Source organism: Platalea leucorodia, assembly GCF_965183815.1.
Source record: "Platalea leucorodia genome assembly, chromosome: 3".
Lineage (NCBI taxonomy): Eukaryota > Metazoa > Chordata > Aves > Pelecaniformes > Threskiornithidae > Platalea > Platalea leucorodia.
In genome coordinates this window covers 61,237,493-61,256,964 of record NC_138825.1, presented here as the reverse complement: position 1 = coordinate 61,256,964, position 19,472 = coordinate 61,237,493, and the positions used below count along the sequence as shown (strand labels likewise).

General features: G+C 40.6%; 1 protein-coding gene across 4 annotated transcripts in view; it reads left to right on the top strand.

Annotated features, from left to right (window-relative positions):
- Positions 1-17,018, top strand: part of AIG1 (androgen induced 1) — a 126,208-nt gene extending 109,190 nt beyond the window's left edge. For 3 of the 4 annotated variants that reach the window (XM_082307958.1, XM_082307960.1, XM_082307961.1), the window contains exons 4-6: positions 3,156-3,271; positions 12,993-13,156; positions 16,351-17,018. In XM_082307958.1, coding sequence (XP_082164084.1) covers positions 3,156-3,271; positions 12,993-13,156; positions 16,351-16,388 — 318 coding nt within the window. In that variant the 3' untranslated portion in view covers positions 16,389-17,018. Of the gene's footprint in view, positions 1-3,155; positions 3,272-12,992; positions 13,157-16,350 lie in introns of those variants that run through there. The other variant, XR_014227811.1, reaches the window with a different exon arrangement.
- Positions 17,019-19,472: the final 2,454 nt, after the last annotated feature.

Genomic DNA, 19,472 nt, shown 5'->3' with positions numbered 1-19,472 from the left:
CTAGCATAGTTTACTACTATTATAGTACTATACTAGTCATTATACTCGAATTATAAATTTGCCCTTTCCTTAAAGACTTTAAATGGTGCAAAATAACAATTACTGGAAAGCTGTTACAGCAGCTAATCATCCTCACCATTTAAACCACCTTGTTATTTGAACTTCCTCTATCCTTAGTCTTCTCTCAAGTAAGCCCCTGGAGATACTTTGACAAACAAGGTGAGAAATGTTGTGCTGTCCTCCAGCCTGCCAGTAAGTAAACGGATCAGTCCCAGAGATACCAGTTGGGCATCTTTGATCGGCATGGCATGATCTTTAACAAACAGGTCAAGGAAGCATCAATGTTATTTTCTCTCTAAGCCTCAGATTCCCATTGGCCTAAGTTTATTCAGAAATCAGGTGGCAAAAACATTAGAGGGTATGAAATTTCTGGCCTCCTGCAGCTTTCCCAGCCCTGATGGATCCCACTCCAAGCACATTTGACCCCTGCTCACCTCCACTAGACTTCAGTCCAGGTGCCAGTCTGATGCAAATTTGGTATTTATAGCTTCAGAGTTTTAATTGGCACTGTTTGACAGAAGGTATCCCTGCCTACAAAATTTGTGTTTTTTAAATTAAGGTTTTTGGAGGGGCTGAAATGTAGGAAAGGGAAATTTTATCTTGGTTGTAGTTTGGGTAAAGCATCTGAAACAGCTTTTTAGAGTGGCAGTTTCACTAGAACATTTTAAATCAAAGTTCATACTCTGGATTTGTAAAACTGCAGTGTTTGCAGTTAGCATCGACATTTGCTGTAACAGACAAAGATTAAAGATACACATCTCTGATTTTCTCCTTACACTTTTAATTGCACTGTACTTTTGACAGGATTTTGTACATAAACTCTTTAGTGATACAGCTCATTATCCTGTTCCCCCCCTTACTTTTAGAAAAGAGCAGAAGGGAGAATTTAGGAAAATAATGACCTATTTTATTATATAACCACAGGAACTGGGAGGAGGGAAAGGAGAAGAGGACTACAGATTAAGGGTTGGTTGATTGCTGAAATTATTTTAACTACTTTTTAATTGGCAAGCTGTTGAGTTGTTATCATCAATGAAGAGCACATCAACAAGCAGTATCTAAAGCGGTAAACATTTCAATTGAGAAATGGAGTTCACAAGCTCTGTAACCATCATCCATATAGAGAAGAGCTGAGACTAAGTGACTGGATCACAAGAGTTACATCGTTCAAGAAATATCAAGGGTGGAGTTTGGAGTTGAAAGTCTTTGTTGTCTTCTGTTTTTTTCTCTGAAGAGGTTACGGAGGCAGGGCAGCAGACATTTGCACAGCCTCCAGCTACCCTGCTCTGGGTGCTATGCAGAGTGAGGTACTGATCTCTGTCGGAAGACCTTTTCCATACAGATGTAAGACATACAGGTGAATCTCCAGGGCTTGCTTTGCTGTCAGTCCCTGTTAATGGACTCTGAAGTCCTGCACAGTTTATAGACCTCTCATCTACTAGCGGGCACCTCTATTGCAGACCACATGTAAAACATCTTTGCATTCCCTTGATGCTGGTTTATACTGTTTAAAGGGATGGGAGCGGAACAAGTTGTTAAAAGATGAAGAAATTGAAAGCTCCCCTAACTGCTGTATTATCCACCTGACATTCTCCAAATGCTAGTCATTAATTACTAATGCCTTGAAAATCAGAGCAGTTATCCAATTCAAATTATGTTACATCTCTGAGCCAGAGCGTTTCCATTATCTTATCATTTCCCATTCAAACAATTCTTCCTTCTCCGCAGTTGTTAAAGGCTCAGACCCTGCTCTGTTTCCTCTCATTTGGACCTCTTATCCATGCAAGGATATTTCTACTCCATGTCTGTCCTGCCTTCACGCTGGTGAAAATTGGTGCGGGTTTACAGCATAATTATTACAAACTTACAAATCCGGCCCTCCAGCTCCCCCCAGAACTACATGTGCGCATCTGATGGCAGAACATGGCCAACGTAAGCCATAACCTTCTTGTCCAGTTGGTGATCAAGTGCTTGGGGAAGGATTGAACCTGGTTTAGGGCTTAGGCTGCCCTTGCAATCCTTGTACCTGAACCAGGAGAGTTCACAGTCACAGTCAGACCAAGCCCCAGGGCCAAGCTCTCAACGAAAGTAATTCCATTTAGACACCAGCGATAACTTGGCCCCATGGTGGAAGGCAGGGTATGTTTCTGGAGTCACCAATAACGCTGGTTCTAGGTGAGCTGTGTATTGAGAAATGATGGGCTTTATTTCCTGGCACGTTTATGCTTCGCCTATGTATATTTTCATGCCTGCCAGCACTTTGAAATCTAGACGTCGAGTGTTGGGGGCAGGCTAGATGCAATTTTTCATGCTGCTGACATTAATTGGATGACCAGACCTTCTCAGAAGGGGCAGTGTAGGAAATGTGTATGGAAAAATGACAAAATAAGGACTTTCACAGCTAAATAAAGACAAGTGGCTGAAAATGGTTTTTACAGCTTTGGCTTTCATATGTTTCATTTGGGAATCTAAAACCATTTTGCACAACAACTAATGAATTAAGATTCACAACACCTTTCCGAAGAAGATAATTGCTCCTGTCTTACAGATGGAGGAACAGAGGTATTGAGGCTATCATTTGAAAATATGTCCCCTGTTTTCAAGTCCCCAGATTGAAATACATTTAAACCTAATTCTCAGAAGCATTAAATACCTCCATTTATATTCATTCATTTGGCATTGTTTGTGCCTGGAGTCTCTGAAAATCAGATGCATTGCCTCCTAACTTGAATGGTCAAAATAACTTCGTGATGTGGCAAAGACTGCAAGGCCAAACTGGGGCTAGGACCCGTGCCCCTCATGCCACATCCCGTTGTTACTCAGTGAGTATCCACCTTGCATTCCTGGCCAAAAGGAAAAGCACGTTCTGCTTATTCAGTTTTCCTCTGCTCTCTCGAACAATTGGATATTATAGCAACAAAACTGTTTGGGTTATTGATTGACTTTATAGAGTCATTTTATCTTGTCTTTCTAGACCATCAAGAAATTGTCTTCAGGTTTTTGTAATTAAGTTTCTTATTGTAGAACTAGCATGGAAATGCAGTGAGAATCATTTGTATCACCTGGTTTTCCCCTGTTGTTTTGTTTTTTTTCAGCATACAACAGTTTTGCCCTTTGTATTAATCGAGATGAGAACAACACATCATCAGTATCCCAGCAGGAGCTGTGGACTGGCTGCAGTGTGCACCTTCGCTGTTGGCTATATTTTATGGTAAGGGCTGTACACGCTGTGTTTTCATATTGTATTGGGGGGTTTGTACTGCTAGATTTGGGCACATATTTCATTATGGATATAATCACTAACAGATTCACGCTGCATGCCTCGTTTGGTCCAAGACCTGGGCTTTGTCTGGTTTCCCCAGATGCTTATATTTTTAGAAAGTATATGCCAAACCTCACACAACAGGAATTTGTTGAACAATCCCATGTAAGCAGTGGTCTTTCCAAGGGTACATTTTTCAACCTTTTTTCAAGCTAAATGTTTTTCTTGGACCTTAGTTTTATTGCGTAGGGTTTTTGTTCTATCAAATAAAATTGAGAATAGGCAAATGATTTCCTGCATCAGTATTTAAGCGGCAAGAGAAAAGATAGAACACTGTCTTTTTTCTTTACTAGTTCATAAATTCTTTCTGTAAAATTGATTACAGAATAAGCCAGTAATCCAAACACTCTGCAGTTTGTTTTAAAAAATGCAAATGTTTGTGAAAAAGTAAACTAAAACAGAAATAACCTTTCTTACACAACATTAAATTAAGTCTTTGGTCAGTTTCTATTCAAGCACCTGACTTACATGACAGAGTTAATTTACTTTGGTCATTCTAGCATTTTATTTTTCGCTAAACCTTTGTTTTATTTACAATGCTCCTTTGATACCATAGATCCTTTACCCTTTCTGCAAACATTTCATGGCCCCCTGTTTACTTCTCATATTCTTTCTTCTCACCTCACAACACCCTTCCCTCAGCTAAAAGGATATTTTCCAAAATTGTGGATAATACTGCTTTTTCCACCAGTCAAGTGAGATAAAACTAATGAGAGAGGAACGTGGGCTCAAGGCAGTACTGTCATACTATGCAACTTGCCCCTTCACTTCAGTGAGAGAGGTGCCATTAGTCATACACATCCATGCACACTGAGTGATCATAAAATGCTAGTAATCCAGCTGAAGTGGGATGTTGTGTCCCAGGACAAGAGTCACATTTCTGCCATTGGCTTTTATAAACATACATATCCTTCTTGAAAAAGAATAATATTTGTAATTGTAAGATAAGGACAGCCTCATGCAAAAAGGCACGAAATGATTCCTTCAGGAGAAAGGAATTATTTTTTTTTAACCCATATATAATAATGCCTAACTGATATTTCTCGACCTTCCTCTGAAGTGTGCCTAGAGACAGGTTGGCAGAGTTACTGTACCTGTGATCTGACCTCCTATGGCAACTCCTGTTTTCTCAAAATCATCTGAGTAGGCACGTGCAATAGTATTCAATAGGAATAGAAAATTGAAAAAATCCAGTTCTGCAAGTGAAATAAAACCAGAGGTGTCTTTAAAACTTTGAAGAAGCTGTTACAGTATCAGTGTGATAATCATATGGCTTGATCCTACCCACTACAGCGCATCTACATCCTACAGCTACAAGGTAAAATGAAATTGTAGGACAAGTAAAGCAGGGGAAGAAGATTCTGCATTAAGAAATTAACTACAAAGCAGATGATACCCAGTTACAGCCTATGATCAGCTCCCTTTGCTTTTGCTGTTTATTTGTTTTGCCTACACATACGTTATTTCCAAAACAGATAGGGCTACTTTCAAGTGACTCAACCTCGTCCAAGTTGTGATTTCTCTAAAGATGGTCTGAGACAATTGCTTATTCAGCCTAAAGGTCATCCTACTAAATTCTGCACTTACAGCCCATTTCTCCTACTCTGATGAAAGAAGGTCTTTGGGGAAGACTGGAGGCAGACACAGGCTACACTGTGCCATCATCTGCAAGTTCTGCATGTCTTCAGCCTGCAAGTGTTATTGAAGCCTCTATCCAAGATATGGTTGAGGCTGCAGGCCAAATCTTGGCTCAATGATATCAATACAATGTATCTGACATTCACAGGTTGGGAAACTCTACCAGAAAGTATGAAAAGTGGGGTTTTTTTCATCCCTCTCACTCAGCATGTGCCTACCGTTCACAGCTGAGGTCCGCTATCTTCCTGCTGCTAAGTGACCACATTGAAATAGAGACCTTAATCACTTACAGGGTTTGGAATTACTTAATTTGGATTTGCTGCCCTTGTTGGTGTACCTTCTAGACCCCTCAAGGTTAGCACAGTGCATTAAAATGAGACTACACCTGCAAATGACCTAGTTACATACAGCCTGGTGGTGGAACTTACTTCCTTTGTACCTTTGGTTGTCCATGGGTCCCCTGCTGGGGCTTAGTTCTTGGTTTATGTTTTTTTACTTAGAAGTTAGGGATCTGCCACTTGAGACTTTGTCCTCCCTGTGTCATTTTTCCGTCAGCAGAAGTGTTTTCACTGCAACTCTCTCAGTATAAAATGGAGACAGTTGCTAATCAGATGTTCTCCATGTTTTGCCCTTGAATTTTGAACTCTTTCCCCACCTCAGCTGAAACCTTCTTACCATGCAACATGATATATGTATCATGTCACACTTCGTACTTTAAAGGAGCATACAGGAGGATATTGTTTAGGTTTGATTCTGTTAATGCATTTTTTTCAACTCCAAGTAGAGGAGAGCTGCTGTTTTATTTCAAATGTGACTGAATCTTTCACGTATGGGAGAGATGGTGGAGTAGCAAGCTTTTATTATATATATTTGATAAATGAGAAAACAGGCAAACGATTCTCAATAGAATCACTGAAGTTGGAAGAACATAGCTAAATAACTTTATATCCTTTGAGCATTATTCAGAGACATGTTATCTGAGAAACATCCTTTCTTGAAGAGTAAAACCTTTTTCTATTTTTCTTTCTTTTTTTTTGCTCCCTCTGTGAGAGGGAGCTCTCCCTTGCTCTTACGGAACTGTGCCCAAGCAGAGCATTCACAGACTTGCATTGCCTGTCGCAGACCATACATGGACTTTCAGGATCAAGGCCATGGGATAAGATGGGAAAGGCCAATTGGCTTTATTTAGCATGGCTTGAAAAGGTCACAATTTGTATTGAATTTTTAAATCTAGACAGTGCTAAGAAAACCCAAGAGCTTGCCAGTACTACCAGAAATACTGCCAGTGGGTGTATGGAGTTGGTTGTCAAGGAACAGAAAAGAGCCAGAAATGTGTTGCTCCTTGTAATAAGAATGACCTCATGGTAACTAATATCAGAGCCTAATACGTCCCTAAAATAAACAGAGACAAATACATTTATTTAAAATGGTTTTCTTGCTCTCTCTGCTTTTGAGCACTTGAGGATGCCAAAAAAACAGACCCTAAGAACCTGACTCCATGGCTGTAGTCATGCTGGGCTACGTGTTTGGGAGCAAAAGACTTTATCTGCTCTCTTGTTGCTATCTCAAATCCACTAGGAGCTGCGTCCACATGTGCCAAGCTTGGACTTGATTAATTCTTTCATTCTTTGATAAATCTATTTAAAGAGCTCAGGTACCTTTAAACTTTCATTTGAAAATAAAGTTTCTCTTGAAGTGACTTTAGGGGAGTTCTTTAGATTTGCCAAGGGAGAGCGTTTAGATGGGGTAATTTGCTGAATTTTTCTTAAACTAATTTAAGAAAGGAATGGACACTGAGAATTTGGAATGAATTTGAGATTGATGCTGTCAGCCTTGCTGTAGGATTTCCGCTAGCGATTCTCCATAGAAGGAGAGAAAGATCAGAAAGAGCTGAGGTTGGCAAAGGGATAAGGGTGCAGACTGTTAGGACAAACCTTGACATTCAGAAGAGAGGGGTGGAGAGTTACAGCATGAAGCTTGGTGGGAATTGACAGCCATAACAGTAAAGGGCAGGACTGAGAAACCAGAAGGATTTCTGAGGTGGCTGGTGCCGATGAAGCAGGAGAGACACAGCATGGCTGTGCTAGGGTGTGCTGAGGGTCTGTATGCAGGGAGGGGATCATGAATGCTTTTGGAAGTGAGCACTGGGGATGGAAGTTCAGCAGAGATCAGAGGAATCAGTGGCTGGTGAAAAAACAAGTCAAAAGTCCTTGAGGCAAGTAAAAGAGATGAACTAGAACCATGGGTTAAAAGAGAAATGGGTAAGGAAATGTGCAGCTCACAGGTCAGCAGCTTGAAAGCTGAAATCATGCAAGTAAGTGGGAAAAGCTGGGAGGGGGAGAGAGAGACAGGCTTTGAAATCAGAGTGGAAGGCTGATGGAGAGGTGGGTGATAGATGAGACAATGCAGAGGAGGAGAAAAGAGCTGGAGCCAGAGCTACTCAGAACAGGAAAGAGTAGGAAGAAGTAGAAGCAGCAGAAATAGGCCAGGGGAAGATTATCGTCCCCTGTACCTGACCCAGAAGGAGGGTGGGAGAGCAGAAGTGCTTTCAGCGAGAGAAGGCTGCATGGATCCTCAGCCTGTTAGGTCTGACATAGCCATTATGGACTGTTAACATTCAGGCTCCCCTCCACCTCCACATCCTCAAATGTTTCAGTCAAAGCAACAGTACAATCACAGATGACATGCATGGATAATACATTCTCGCTTGTGCAGCTCCTTAAAATATAGCTCAAGAAGGCATAGCAACCATTACTATATTTAAAATGAAATATTATTTATCAAAATAGATGACTTCCAAAGATGACAACACCTTGCAGCGAATCTGCAGTTTCTGTCATTCTGGCTTACCTGTACATAAACACAAATTTCTGCTAAGCTTTGTTCATCCCAGAGGATGCCAGCACCATGTCATGCTGAGTATGTTTTGTGTGTGACATCATTATTTGCAGCTGCAGTTTTCCAGGACTTGTCTTCTTCTGACTGCATAAGCCACTCCATGCCAGTAGCACAGTCCCATGACCCACGTGTTGTTCAGCACCACTCACTCAGATCAATGGAGAAGAATCCAGTGTAAGAAACTGGAACAAGATGGGATGATTGCTGTTGTTTCCTAACTGATGACTGTTTATTGAACTTAATTTTTAGTCTTTAAAATTTCTAAACAATGTACATTCCTGGTGTAGGTGACTTAGGCCTGGCTGGCTGGTATTATAAGAAGCCTAGCATCTTAATGTGGCTGAGATCTCAACAATTCTGATTAGATGCAGAACAAGCTGTCCTATGGGTTTTTTTTGGGGGGGAAAGGAAAAAAAAAATCATAAGGATTTATTAAAATGTGCCTTGCATCAGTCGATATTAGAAACCAAAAGTAGAACAGATTTAGTGTGGGTCATTGTACTCCTGCCTCGGAAAGCACAGGGTTGGTCCCTACTCTATAACCACAAATGATTTGTTCATTCGAGTTTTGAATGACTCAGCCGCTGTAAGCCCGTCACCTCCTTTGGGAGACATCCTACAATTTAATAGTTCTGGGTAAACTTTTCACTTGTTGTGGAAAAGGAAGAGAGTGATGCTAGGAAAGATCATGAAATAAAAGTGTAGAAAATGCCCACATTCTGTTGTTTGGTAAAGAGTAGCCACAATAGGAACAGGCCTAGGATTTGTTTGGAACCGAAGATTCTGCCTTCCTTTCTGCCAGTCACCGGAAACCTGAACAGTACAGAAGATTTGGGAAAGGATTTGCTGCTGCAAGAAGTAACCAGAAAGGAACTGCCACAGTAGATCAGAGTAGTCATGTATCCAGGCTCTAGCTGTAGCCAATGTGAGATGCTTCAGGAGAAGATTTAGCAAGCCATTTTGGAATAACCAGCCTGTAAGGGAGTTTTCTTCCAAAACCTATGTCAAAAAGTAGATGCTTGGATCCTTCAGTCTTCATGGTTTATATACCTTGTACTCTTTGAACTTAAGCATAACAGTACACATTCTTATTGCTTGTACAGTCTCCTGACTTCAGAAGCTTGCTAGAGTTGCATGGTACGGCCCAGAGAAGAGGAGTGGACTAAGTAGACTTCCAAACTTGTATACTTCAAAACTTTTTTGAGTATCTTGATTTCAGTGATGTATCACTGAAAGATAGGGTTGAGCATTCCAGAGGTTAATTAGGTATCATGCAGAAAGATATTTCCCTTGTCCGATTTGAATTTCTTGTCTCTGAGTTCTGTTGGAAGTGCTTCTTCTGTTACGAGGAAGAGCACTGGGAGCTCTTCAGACATTTTATGCCATGCATTATTATTCTGTGTCCTCTCATTCACTGCTCTTGAAAAGTTACACAGCCCCTCATCTAGTAGTTCCTGTTGCCAGAACATGTAGTACCGGTTGTTGTTTGGCTGCCCATTTCCCTGAAGGACTCAACTTGGGCAGGAAATGGGTGGAGACTCTCAGACTTCAGACCGCAATGTGCCGCCAAGCCGTGATGCCTGTGCAGACTATTCAGACTCCTGTAGCTGAGAGCAGCCATCAGGAAGAAGCAACCATTTTCTGCAACGTCTCCCATTGCAAAATCTTTCAAGTATCATGGTTATCTGCCATTATATCCACGTTTTGAGCTTGCTTCTACCAGGACTAAGTTTTACACATGCTGTTGTAACAGCTGCATTACTCAAAGTGACAGATAGAGCGTACATAAACCACAAGGTTCTGACAGTTTTTTGTACTTACTTTTCATCATTAACAAAAGATCTATAGCCAAAGAATAAACGTACGTGTATCTTCTCTGCATAGTTTTCAGTTCCTCCTGATTGATTACTTTGATAGGAGAGATATGCAACATCTACTGTATACTAGAAGTGAAAAACAGCTACAGAGTCAAATTTTTGACAGATTTGTTAAAACGAAGCAATATTGTGTGTTTTCAAATAGCTTTTCCTGATTTCTACACCAGCTGGTTGAAAATTTCTGAAAATCACCACTTCTTTTAACAGACATTTTAATTTGAATACAATGTGTGAATATTTCCATTCCTTCTTTTCTTACCAGTTCTAACAAACGGTTAAATGAGCTCGATGACCTGTAATTCATTCATCTTTGAAAACACATGGTTATGTCTACATGGGCTGCCATGGAACCAAGACACAGGGAGGTTCAAGTTAATTTTATCTTCTCAAAAGTAGCCGGTCCAGTTTTAGCTTAAACTTTTTCTCCTCCATTTATTTTTATCTAAACGACCCATTTTTTATACCTGTTCAATAACAGGGCCTTAAATTGGATCTAGATTTGCACTCCTAAGTAAATCTTAATGCATGCTCCCCTGTGCTTATCTAATAATGAGGTTGGGCAGGAATAATGACTACCAGAATTGCAACGTTGAAGACCTTCATTAACATTAGTAATCAGCAATCTTGTGTGGAAGGTTTATGCCTACAGTTGATCAGCCCTTTATTGTGTGGTGTTGAGATAGCTTGTATAGAAGCAGGAACGAACCCACTAAGAAAGGCCATCCGGTGAGGTTTCCATGGCAGCAATCGTCCCTTTGCTGCTCCTGTTTGTGGTATAGACAATGCAGGAATAATGAGTGTGTCACTGCTCAGTGGAGAGAAGGCTAATATTACTCCATCCCAATGTAGCAAGCGGCATGATACATCTCATTTTAAGGAAGATGAGGGCAGCCGATCAGGTGAGTTTGTGACCGTTGTCTCCCGAGTGGTGCTTGGTACCTCTTGCGCTCAAAGCGTGAGTTCCTACGGCGTGGCTGCACCGGGGACAGGCGTACAACATCTACGCTGAACGCAAGAGCAGTATCACCAAGCAATGAATGAGCTCCCGTGCTGGGCAGCAGAGAGCAGAGTGCATGAGCTGTACTCAAAGGCTCTGAACTAACCAGAGGTCGCTGACATTTGGGAGCTCAACAGTGACTCATTGGCTGGATTTAGAAAAAATTTCCTCTTTCCAGCATAAATGCATTCTAGTAAATGCCACTTCTGCTTGGTTCATGAAGTTGGCTACGTCGGTGCAGTTTAGAAGGTCCTTTGAAAAGTCCCTCTGTAAAGGTGCTTTATAGTGCTGGGCAGTTTCATCACACCAGAGAAAACAAGTGGAAAAGAAGCACTGGCTGTTTTTTCAAGCTTTTTTCTTGGAGCTTGTTTTTCACAGAATGATCATAAAACAAAAGCAAATGAAACTGAAAAACGTTAGGCAATAATAGACACTCCCTGCTAAGCCAACCTGAGAGTAGAGGACATCCCATTACCTTCTACCCAACTGTCCCATCTTTTTCTTCAATCAAGAGGAAGATGGTACCCCCTGTTACCATGGGTTACACAGGAACCCTTTATTTTTTCACGGATACCTTTATCTTGTCAGGTTAATTCTGGCACAGAAGAATGTTGTGGAAAATAACTGTAAAGTACAGAGATCATTTTCCATATGTGAAGTCATTTGGAGAAAGGGTTTTTCATCTGCATTTAGATCATGCAGATTAATTTACTGACACATGTAAATTTCTACATGAAGTGTCCAACTGTTAAGGGTTTGGCTGTAATAAAAGCTCTTCTAAGGAGGAGGGAAGCTATGACAACCATGTACATTTCCAGGGTGATGGAGAATCGTTAAACAGGGATTCTGTACCCTCTGTGTGACAGGCATTTATGGTGACAGTTTTGGGTGGACTTCTGTGTCTCTGCCCTTCAGGAGCCTATGACTGTTGATCTAGTGATCAAAAGTCTTCCTTAAACAAATAGAACTATCAGCAAGTGAAGCAAATGATATGGACATGGAAGTCCCCATCAATAATAGTCTGTGCAGCTGCTGAGTCTTCTCTAGCTGTGCCTCGCTGTGAGCTTCTCTCTCAAATTGCCGGGTCAGAAAGGAAGAGATTTACATTCTTGAAGAGAGCCCAGCAGCTCACGGGCCCCAGCCTGTCTCCACTGAGCTCTTTTCCCAGTTAGCCTCCGTGGTGTTTGCTCAGTTGTTTGGCAGCATTTGCCTTTCTTAGCTTCCACCTACTGGAACATATGGACTCGCTCTGCTTCCCCTGACTTCACCACTCACCACGTCAGATCTCAACACAAAAGCTATCCCTTCAGGGGGTACAGGTGTCCGTCGCAGTCACGCACAGCGAAACCAGGTACCTGGAGTGCTTCTTCAGGCTGCGCTGCAGGAAAGCTGACACCCTGTCTCTTGGGTTAGCGTACCACCAATCTCCACTGTAGCTGAATGCTAAAAATCTCTGTGTCACCAGCAAACCACCATCATTCCTTTTCCTTTCCTGTATATTGAGTGTGGAGCTGGGCAGAATTTCACTGATAAGGTGGCTTCTTTTTTTTTTTTTAATGTTTATCCTACCTAGAGAAAAATTATTAGATCCCAAATGATACCAGGTAACTGAAAGAAAAGGAAGAGCAACCTAAAACACAGGTGCTGAAGAAATTATTCTCTCAAAGAGAATCTGAACCATATGTTTCTGGCAAACCCCAAAACTGATGCACTTGCCAGGTGTAGTGAGCAGAAGCAGCAGAAACACACAAATGTGTACAAAATGAAAGAAGGATGCTGCAGAAAGCAGAGAGTTGGGCTATATAGAAGAGCTGGAGAAGTCTGGATGCTCTTTGGATAAAGAACCCACTTGGAACAGAGGGTGCTGCAGTTCCCACGCTGCCGCACGAAACCGGGGTGTGTATTCCTCGTAAATATAAATGCAGCAAGGAAATACCTGCCTACATCAGAACATGAAAATTGGCCAACTGCTCATATTACATTTAAAACAAAGCAGTAAGAATCTGGGAAATCAGTCATAGTTTCATCATTGGTGATGTCTGTTCCGGGTGGATGTCATCCAACTGCTCCAGTTCAGTTGCAACTTGCAGTCCTTTCAAATAATTGCTTTTCAGGTTACAGTAGCTGAGCCTATAGCCCAAGCTACTTTTGAAAAACAGGGCTGTAAGAGTCAGTACTTGTTATTTTTGTTTTGTTTCAGGGTGTGCTGGATTCACCACGTTACAGGAGTGTGGGTGTACCCGCTTCTTGAGCACCTTAGCCCAGGTGTCAAAATAATCTTTTTTGCAGCTGTTACTGTAATAATTAACATATTCTACTTGGTGGGAGAGGTCCTGAACAACTACATCTGGGATACCCAAAAATGTGAGTATTGTTTTAGGAATATTAACTCATGAAATACACCGTCGGGACTTGAGTATGTTCCCCTGAAAGTTGAGAAAGTTTTAAGCTGGCTAAAACAAAGGAGAATGACAGAAGTTCCACTGAAACGTCTTGCTTGCTTGCTTGCTCTTAAAAGCAGCCAGATGAACGGAATGGCTGCTGGAGAGCATGATGAGCTATGAATATGTATTCTTTTTTATAACTTCCAATACTAATTTAAGAGCTGTTGGCAATTACCTGAGAGGTTTACAACCCACTTGGTTTACAACCCACTTATTAGCTGATGAACCCATTAAATGCAGCTAGAATAAAGTATCATTTTGTGGGAATGCTGTTAATGGTAAGCTTAGACTTAGAAATAAAAATATATTCTTTTAGTATTTTCAGGTATAAGGTGTTTTCTGCTCATACATTTACTCAAGGCAAATGAATATGTTCATGTCAGTAAAATAATAGGAATGAAAGATAACCTTAGTGCAAGGTAGACATAACTGTGCAGACTCTACATCATCTACCTTGCCTAGGCCACCCATTGCTGAGTAGAGGAAAAGGGAAAATAAGACAAACACAAGATTAAAAGTAGATTCCTTTAATATATGAAAGATGTTTTTCATTTATCAAATTGCCTGAAATAAGCAAACAACATTCATAATCGCTGCAGTGACAAATCACAACTGGAGTGAAATCCATGCTCCATGGGAATTTTGTCATTACATTCGTTGGGCCCATAACAAGTTGGGACTGTATGAAGAGCCTGTATCCCCTTTTGGGAAACTTAGTGTGCACTGGTTAATACACCTCAGATTCACATGGTAGTTTATTGCACACACAAATCTCTTTTAACAAGTCCTCCAGTACTAGGTAGAACCTAATGCCAGAAGCTCAAAGCAGTTTTGCTTGCTGTTTGTTCATATTAGCACCCAGGTATAAAGGGTCTTTTTGGTTTTGCTCTAGAACCAGCGATCATTGGTCACAGTGTTCAAGTCTGGTTTTCAGTCCTCAGTTTGATGTCACGTTCACATCTATTTAACTTATTTAAGTTAATGCAGGAAAGACGTTTCTAAAAAAGGCAGCCACAGGGAACAATTTCACTTGACTTATGTCCTGTATGAGGAATAATAATGTGGTAAAGAATCACATGTTCTTACCAAGTCCATGAATAAGCAAATGGTGGAAAATCTCCCTCGCTGTTCCACAGTATGCGTAACAAAATCCCTGGTTCTTGTGGCCCTCCAACCTGGAGGAGCTAACATCAATCGGGTCATTCTTCCAACCTCTTCCAAGGTTCACCATGGCTTTATTATCCTCTCCATCATTTCCTTGATTTGGTTAAAGAATATTGATCCAAACTCCTTTGTGGCTCAAGCACTTGCAAACCAGAAAATGCCATGAGTCACCTGCTGGTTTGCTGTGCTTGAAACACTTTGCATAAACCTAACCCAAAGCGTATGGCAGGCATACTACAAACAGCAGAGATGTAAAATAATGCCAGTCTGTCACCACGTGAGACTTGGGAAAATATCATTTGCAAGGGGCTTTTGAGCAGTAAGCTTGCAAATTAAAGCAATCTGCCATGAGAAGATTTCTGGGGTGAGAGGGGGTTGTTTTGGGCTTGCAGTTTTTTTCCTTTTCCTCTGGAGATGCATTAAATAAAACCTCACTACTGACAAAATGATTTGCAGTTAGTTTTTCCAAGTTAAACCACAAACATGGTAGGCAAGGAAAAATTTGCCCTTTGTACAAGCCAGTGTCTGTCCACAGTTTTGAGGGTATCTGCATTCCTGCCAAACTATTTGATGCATCTGCAGTAGAGTGCTTCAGAAGAAAGGAAAGAGGCTCTTTTAAAAAGGCAAATAAAACAGCTCATTTAAAACTATTGGAAAAGTTCCTTCCAGCAGAAAGCAGAAGACTCAAGATTGGCTCTGGAGAAGCCTTGTAAACCCACGGTAATCTTTTGGACCCGGCCTCTTGTTTTGGTTGTTAAGCCTTCAACTGTGGCTCTTCCATTACGTTGGTTTGCCAGCAACACCCAGGGCCATCGTGCTTGCGGTGCTGGCAGTGCGCAGACCCATTTGTTTCCGTGTTGCTTCTTTCCGCAAGGCAGCTCTGCAGTTGTGCTTTCTAACGGCAGATGGGTCTTATTGTTTCCCATACTGGAATTAATTAACTATGTTTTTAAAGTGACTTTTGGTGTACCTACCGTCTGTGCGCATATTGCATTAGCAGGTGATCTTACATGTGACTGGATTTTCCTCTCAGCATTCTCAAACATTGCTTCTCTTTTGCCTTCAGTCCTCAGAAGTCTTCCTTTTCCATCGTGCAGCAGGCCTGAAAACCTCCAAAAGAAATATTTGTATTTGAGATGTCTGGCAGAGAGGGCTCAGTCAGAAGAACAATACTTTTGTCAGATACCAATAGTAATTCATTGTCCAGGAACAGGCACATGAAATAGCTGAATGTTTTCATTGCCAGAAAAAACACAGTCTGCTGCCCGGCCCAGACTTTGCTCAGCATAAAAAAGAGACAAGTCCTGCAGCAAGGATAAGTTCTTTAAGGAGCCCTACACTCAGCTCAGCCCTCCTGATATTACTGAAAGACATGGCCGTTACAAGAGAGAGGCACCCTATCAAGTAATTGATTCTTCATTCTTGTACTCTCAAAAAAGGGAGTACTTGGAAATATTTAAAAATCCAATGTTGAAATGGCGGGGGGGGGGGGGGGGGGATAAAGTTACTGAATTCTATTGAAACACAATTTTAAAAACTTACTTTCAAATAAAGTCTGCTGCTTAGCTTCAGCTATAATAACATCTACTTTAATTTGCTTGTAGGTAAGCAGAGGAGGTGAGGGAACTAACTGTTCCCAGACCCCTGCAGCCATCAAAGGCTGAGCGTGCAGCAGGGGGTTAGACTGATTTGAAAATGGTCCGGAGGGAGGGAGGATTGTGCAGTTCATTACTGGACAACCACTGCCATCAGGTGTGCAGATGCTCTTTTCGTTCACAGCAGGTGAGGTAAGCATGTGAGCATGTAGGTAAGCATGTGAGCAAGTAGGGGAGAAACAACAGCAATAGAGGGAAAAGAAAGATTAATGCATTAGAAGAACCTCTCTAAGGTAAAACTCTTTGGTTTTATTCATTCAGAGATTTTTAAAAGCTGTTCTCCATATGTTTTCAGGTATTGAAGAAGGAAAAGAAAAGCCAAAATTGGACTGAACAATAGAGGCAACATGGAGGATTGTTTATGGCTCCATGGAAGATTTCTCATCCCCGACAGAGGTTGGCATGGAGAGGAATCTTTTGGAAAGGAGGAAGTTTAATGGGCCCTCCGCTCAGTGCAAGGATATATTTGGGTTTTATATGGAGGGAAAATTATTTTAGCTAAGAATAATAATAATGTTTCAACCTCCTTTCCTATTTCTCCATGCTTGCATGTGACATACACATATAAGATGTATATTTATTTATCTCCATGGCATTCTCAACGTGTGTTTTTTGCATCAAATAAGTCATTAAATCATTAAGTCATTAAATCTTTTCACTTCCACCAAGAAGAACAAGGAATCCATTTTCTGTATTGTTTGAGAAAAGCTTAACCAGATAGGTCTAATATGGGGAAACAAAACAATCCTGTATATTTCAAAGTACAGTGTAAAAATACAGTAGAAGTTAATTGCATGAATGTATCCGAAGAAGAATTCAATCGGACTGAAATGTTAATGTAACACTATGTAATAGCTGCCTTAAATCGGTGATGTTAATAATTTTATCAGTCCAATAAAATCTTACTTGCGGTGTTAGACTATCTGAATATGATAAAACTTTTCTTAAACAGGCCTAAATAAAGATCAAATTATCCCTGAGTTTCTGTTTCTTCATGCTGATTCTTGAAATTCTAGATGGATTTATGGCATTTTAATGATATATTTTCAGATTTTCCAGGGTCAACTGTAGATAATATTATTTCTAGATGAGGATTTTTCTTCTTATTTTCCTAGTACAAGACCTGATCCTGCATTTTCAAGTTGTAAGTTCTCAATAGATGGGCTGAGCCATTAGTGTTGTACCAGAGAGAACATTTAAGTCTTACTTCAGGAAGGCACGTAAGCAAATGTTTAAAGTTAAACATATGCCTGTTTGTGTTAGGAATTCAGTTGCAAAATACTAGCGATCATTTAAACTTGACAGCATTCTGTTTAAGTATCAGACAATCAAGAAGGAGCTCTAGTAGGCAGAAAAATTGTCTAGAATTACAATAAAGTGAATGGAATAATTTTCAGCAAGAAATTACGTATAGAAAGTAACTTTAAGATCCAAATATCTCGGTATTCACATCACATATTTATTCATTAGTGTATTTAGATTTATTTATTTTAACACATGCAGAGCACTTCAAAGATGTAGCATGTTAATGCGTGATTTTTATTAAAGGGATTTCTGCAGAGTTTTAATATGACTTAAGCATGTTTCTGCTCTTGAACAGGTCTGGGGGAAACTGATCATGTGCAACTCATGACTTGCCTCCACAGTTTTTTTTAAATGTATTTATGTACACACTATCATAGGAAACAGTGCACAAGTTCAACAATGTGCTTTTTGGTTGGTTTCCTTCAAAAATAAGGCTTCTCTGATGATATTGTCTTTGTGACCGTGTCTGTCCTCTCAATAATTTTTAACTTGTTGATCAGCGTTGCAAAGCTTTCAAAGCTAGGCAAGTTACTAGAAAGTTCAGGGAAGTAAGTGGCCAGATAAAGAAGAAGGAGCTCCTCTGATGGTCCCAGAGTGGGAGAGGACAGGACACACAAAATTAGCAGAATTTGGAAGCAAATTAGCTGTAGCCATGTGGCCTTGCGTTAGGGATATTACGTTCTGCTGGACCTGAGCTGTGCATTACACGTGTACAGTAATACTGCAACATGGTTACTCTATCCACAGGTAACTAGGGCTTGCCTGTAATAGGTGGTTGTTATTGGAGGTGGTAAGATGTCTGTTATTTGCAACAGGCTTTCAAAACTCGGGAAGGAAAGAAAACATGGATTCAGTCATGTTTAGTGATCTAGGAACTGTTTAAAGTCACTGCTTCTGAAAGCTGTGATAGCACATGAAAGTACTGGTGGACAATGAATGTGCTAAGGAGCGTGGCTGTACTTTCCAGCAGCAGCAGCAGCAGCAGCGGTGACAGACATTGCATTGTGAGAGATTATCAGCTGCGGCTTAGGACTGGAAGCCCAAAGCACAAACCCTGTTGACTTGTTTGTCATTTGAAGAACTTGCGTAACTCATGCTCTGCTGTTAGGTCTAGGACATTTTTGCAATTTTTTTATTTCATGGGGATTGTGTCCTTCTCTGAATTCAAGAATTCATTTTGATGGAAAGAATGTGTTAATTAAAAATAAGAAATGCCAAAGGGCCACACAGCTGTACACATTCTGCTAGAGCACACTCTGAACGTCTCTGCCGTATTTATTGCACTGCTGAATGGCTGAGACCTCAAAAACTGGCTGCTGCTGGAAAGATTTCTCTTTCTCAGTAAGTTTTGCACCTGCTCAAGGTAAGTTTTTCTTCTAATACCATGTCATTTTAGGTGATATTGGAAACGTAGTAAGAATATAACGAGAACAGAAACGTCGGAGATCAAAATCACATAGCTGAATCCATAGGTATGTGTCCAAGTGAAAGAAGACTCCCTTTCAGAGGTGCAGCATAGGGACACTTAAAATTGTCGTCCCTTGTATCTGTGAATTTGTGAATATTCAGCACCTCAAAAAAACAGACTACCAAGCCTAGATCTCAGTTAAGCCCTTGAGGTTGGCAGTGTTAGCCAAAGGCAGTATATGTGACACAAAATGTGGTGGGTTTCATTTGGTTTGAGAAAATTTATAGTATTCCAAGAAGGTTTGAACTCAATTTGTGTTCTCAAAAAGTTCTCCACCTCCTATGAGCTTTGAATCATCGTATTTAAAGTCAAGAACATTTAGAGCATTAAATCCAGCCTATGATGTATGAAGCATGATATAAATAACTTTGGGGCCTGTGTACCCAGAGAGCGCTCTTCTAGACTGTGTTCATTCCCCTTAGAATTACGCAATCCATCATTCTTAAGAAAGATGATGGATGAAGGATGACTAAAGTAAAAGTCACTTGTAAGCTTGCCAAATTTCAACCATCTTGGCTGAAATTGTCCCTGAAAGGTATTTCTCTTGGGGGAACTATTTTTTTGGTGGAAAACCTTTTGTCAGAACCAGTCATCTGTTTCCAAGTGCAAGTCTATGAAAAAAAAGTCATGTCTGGAAAACTTTT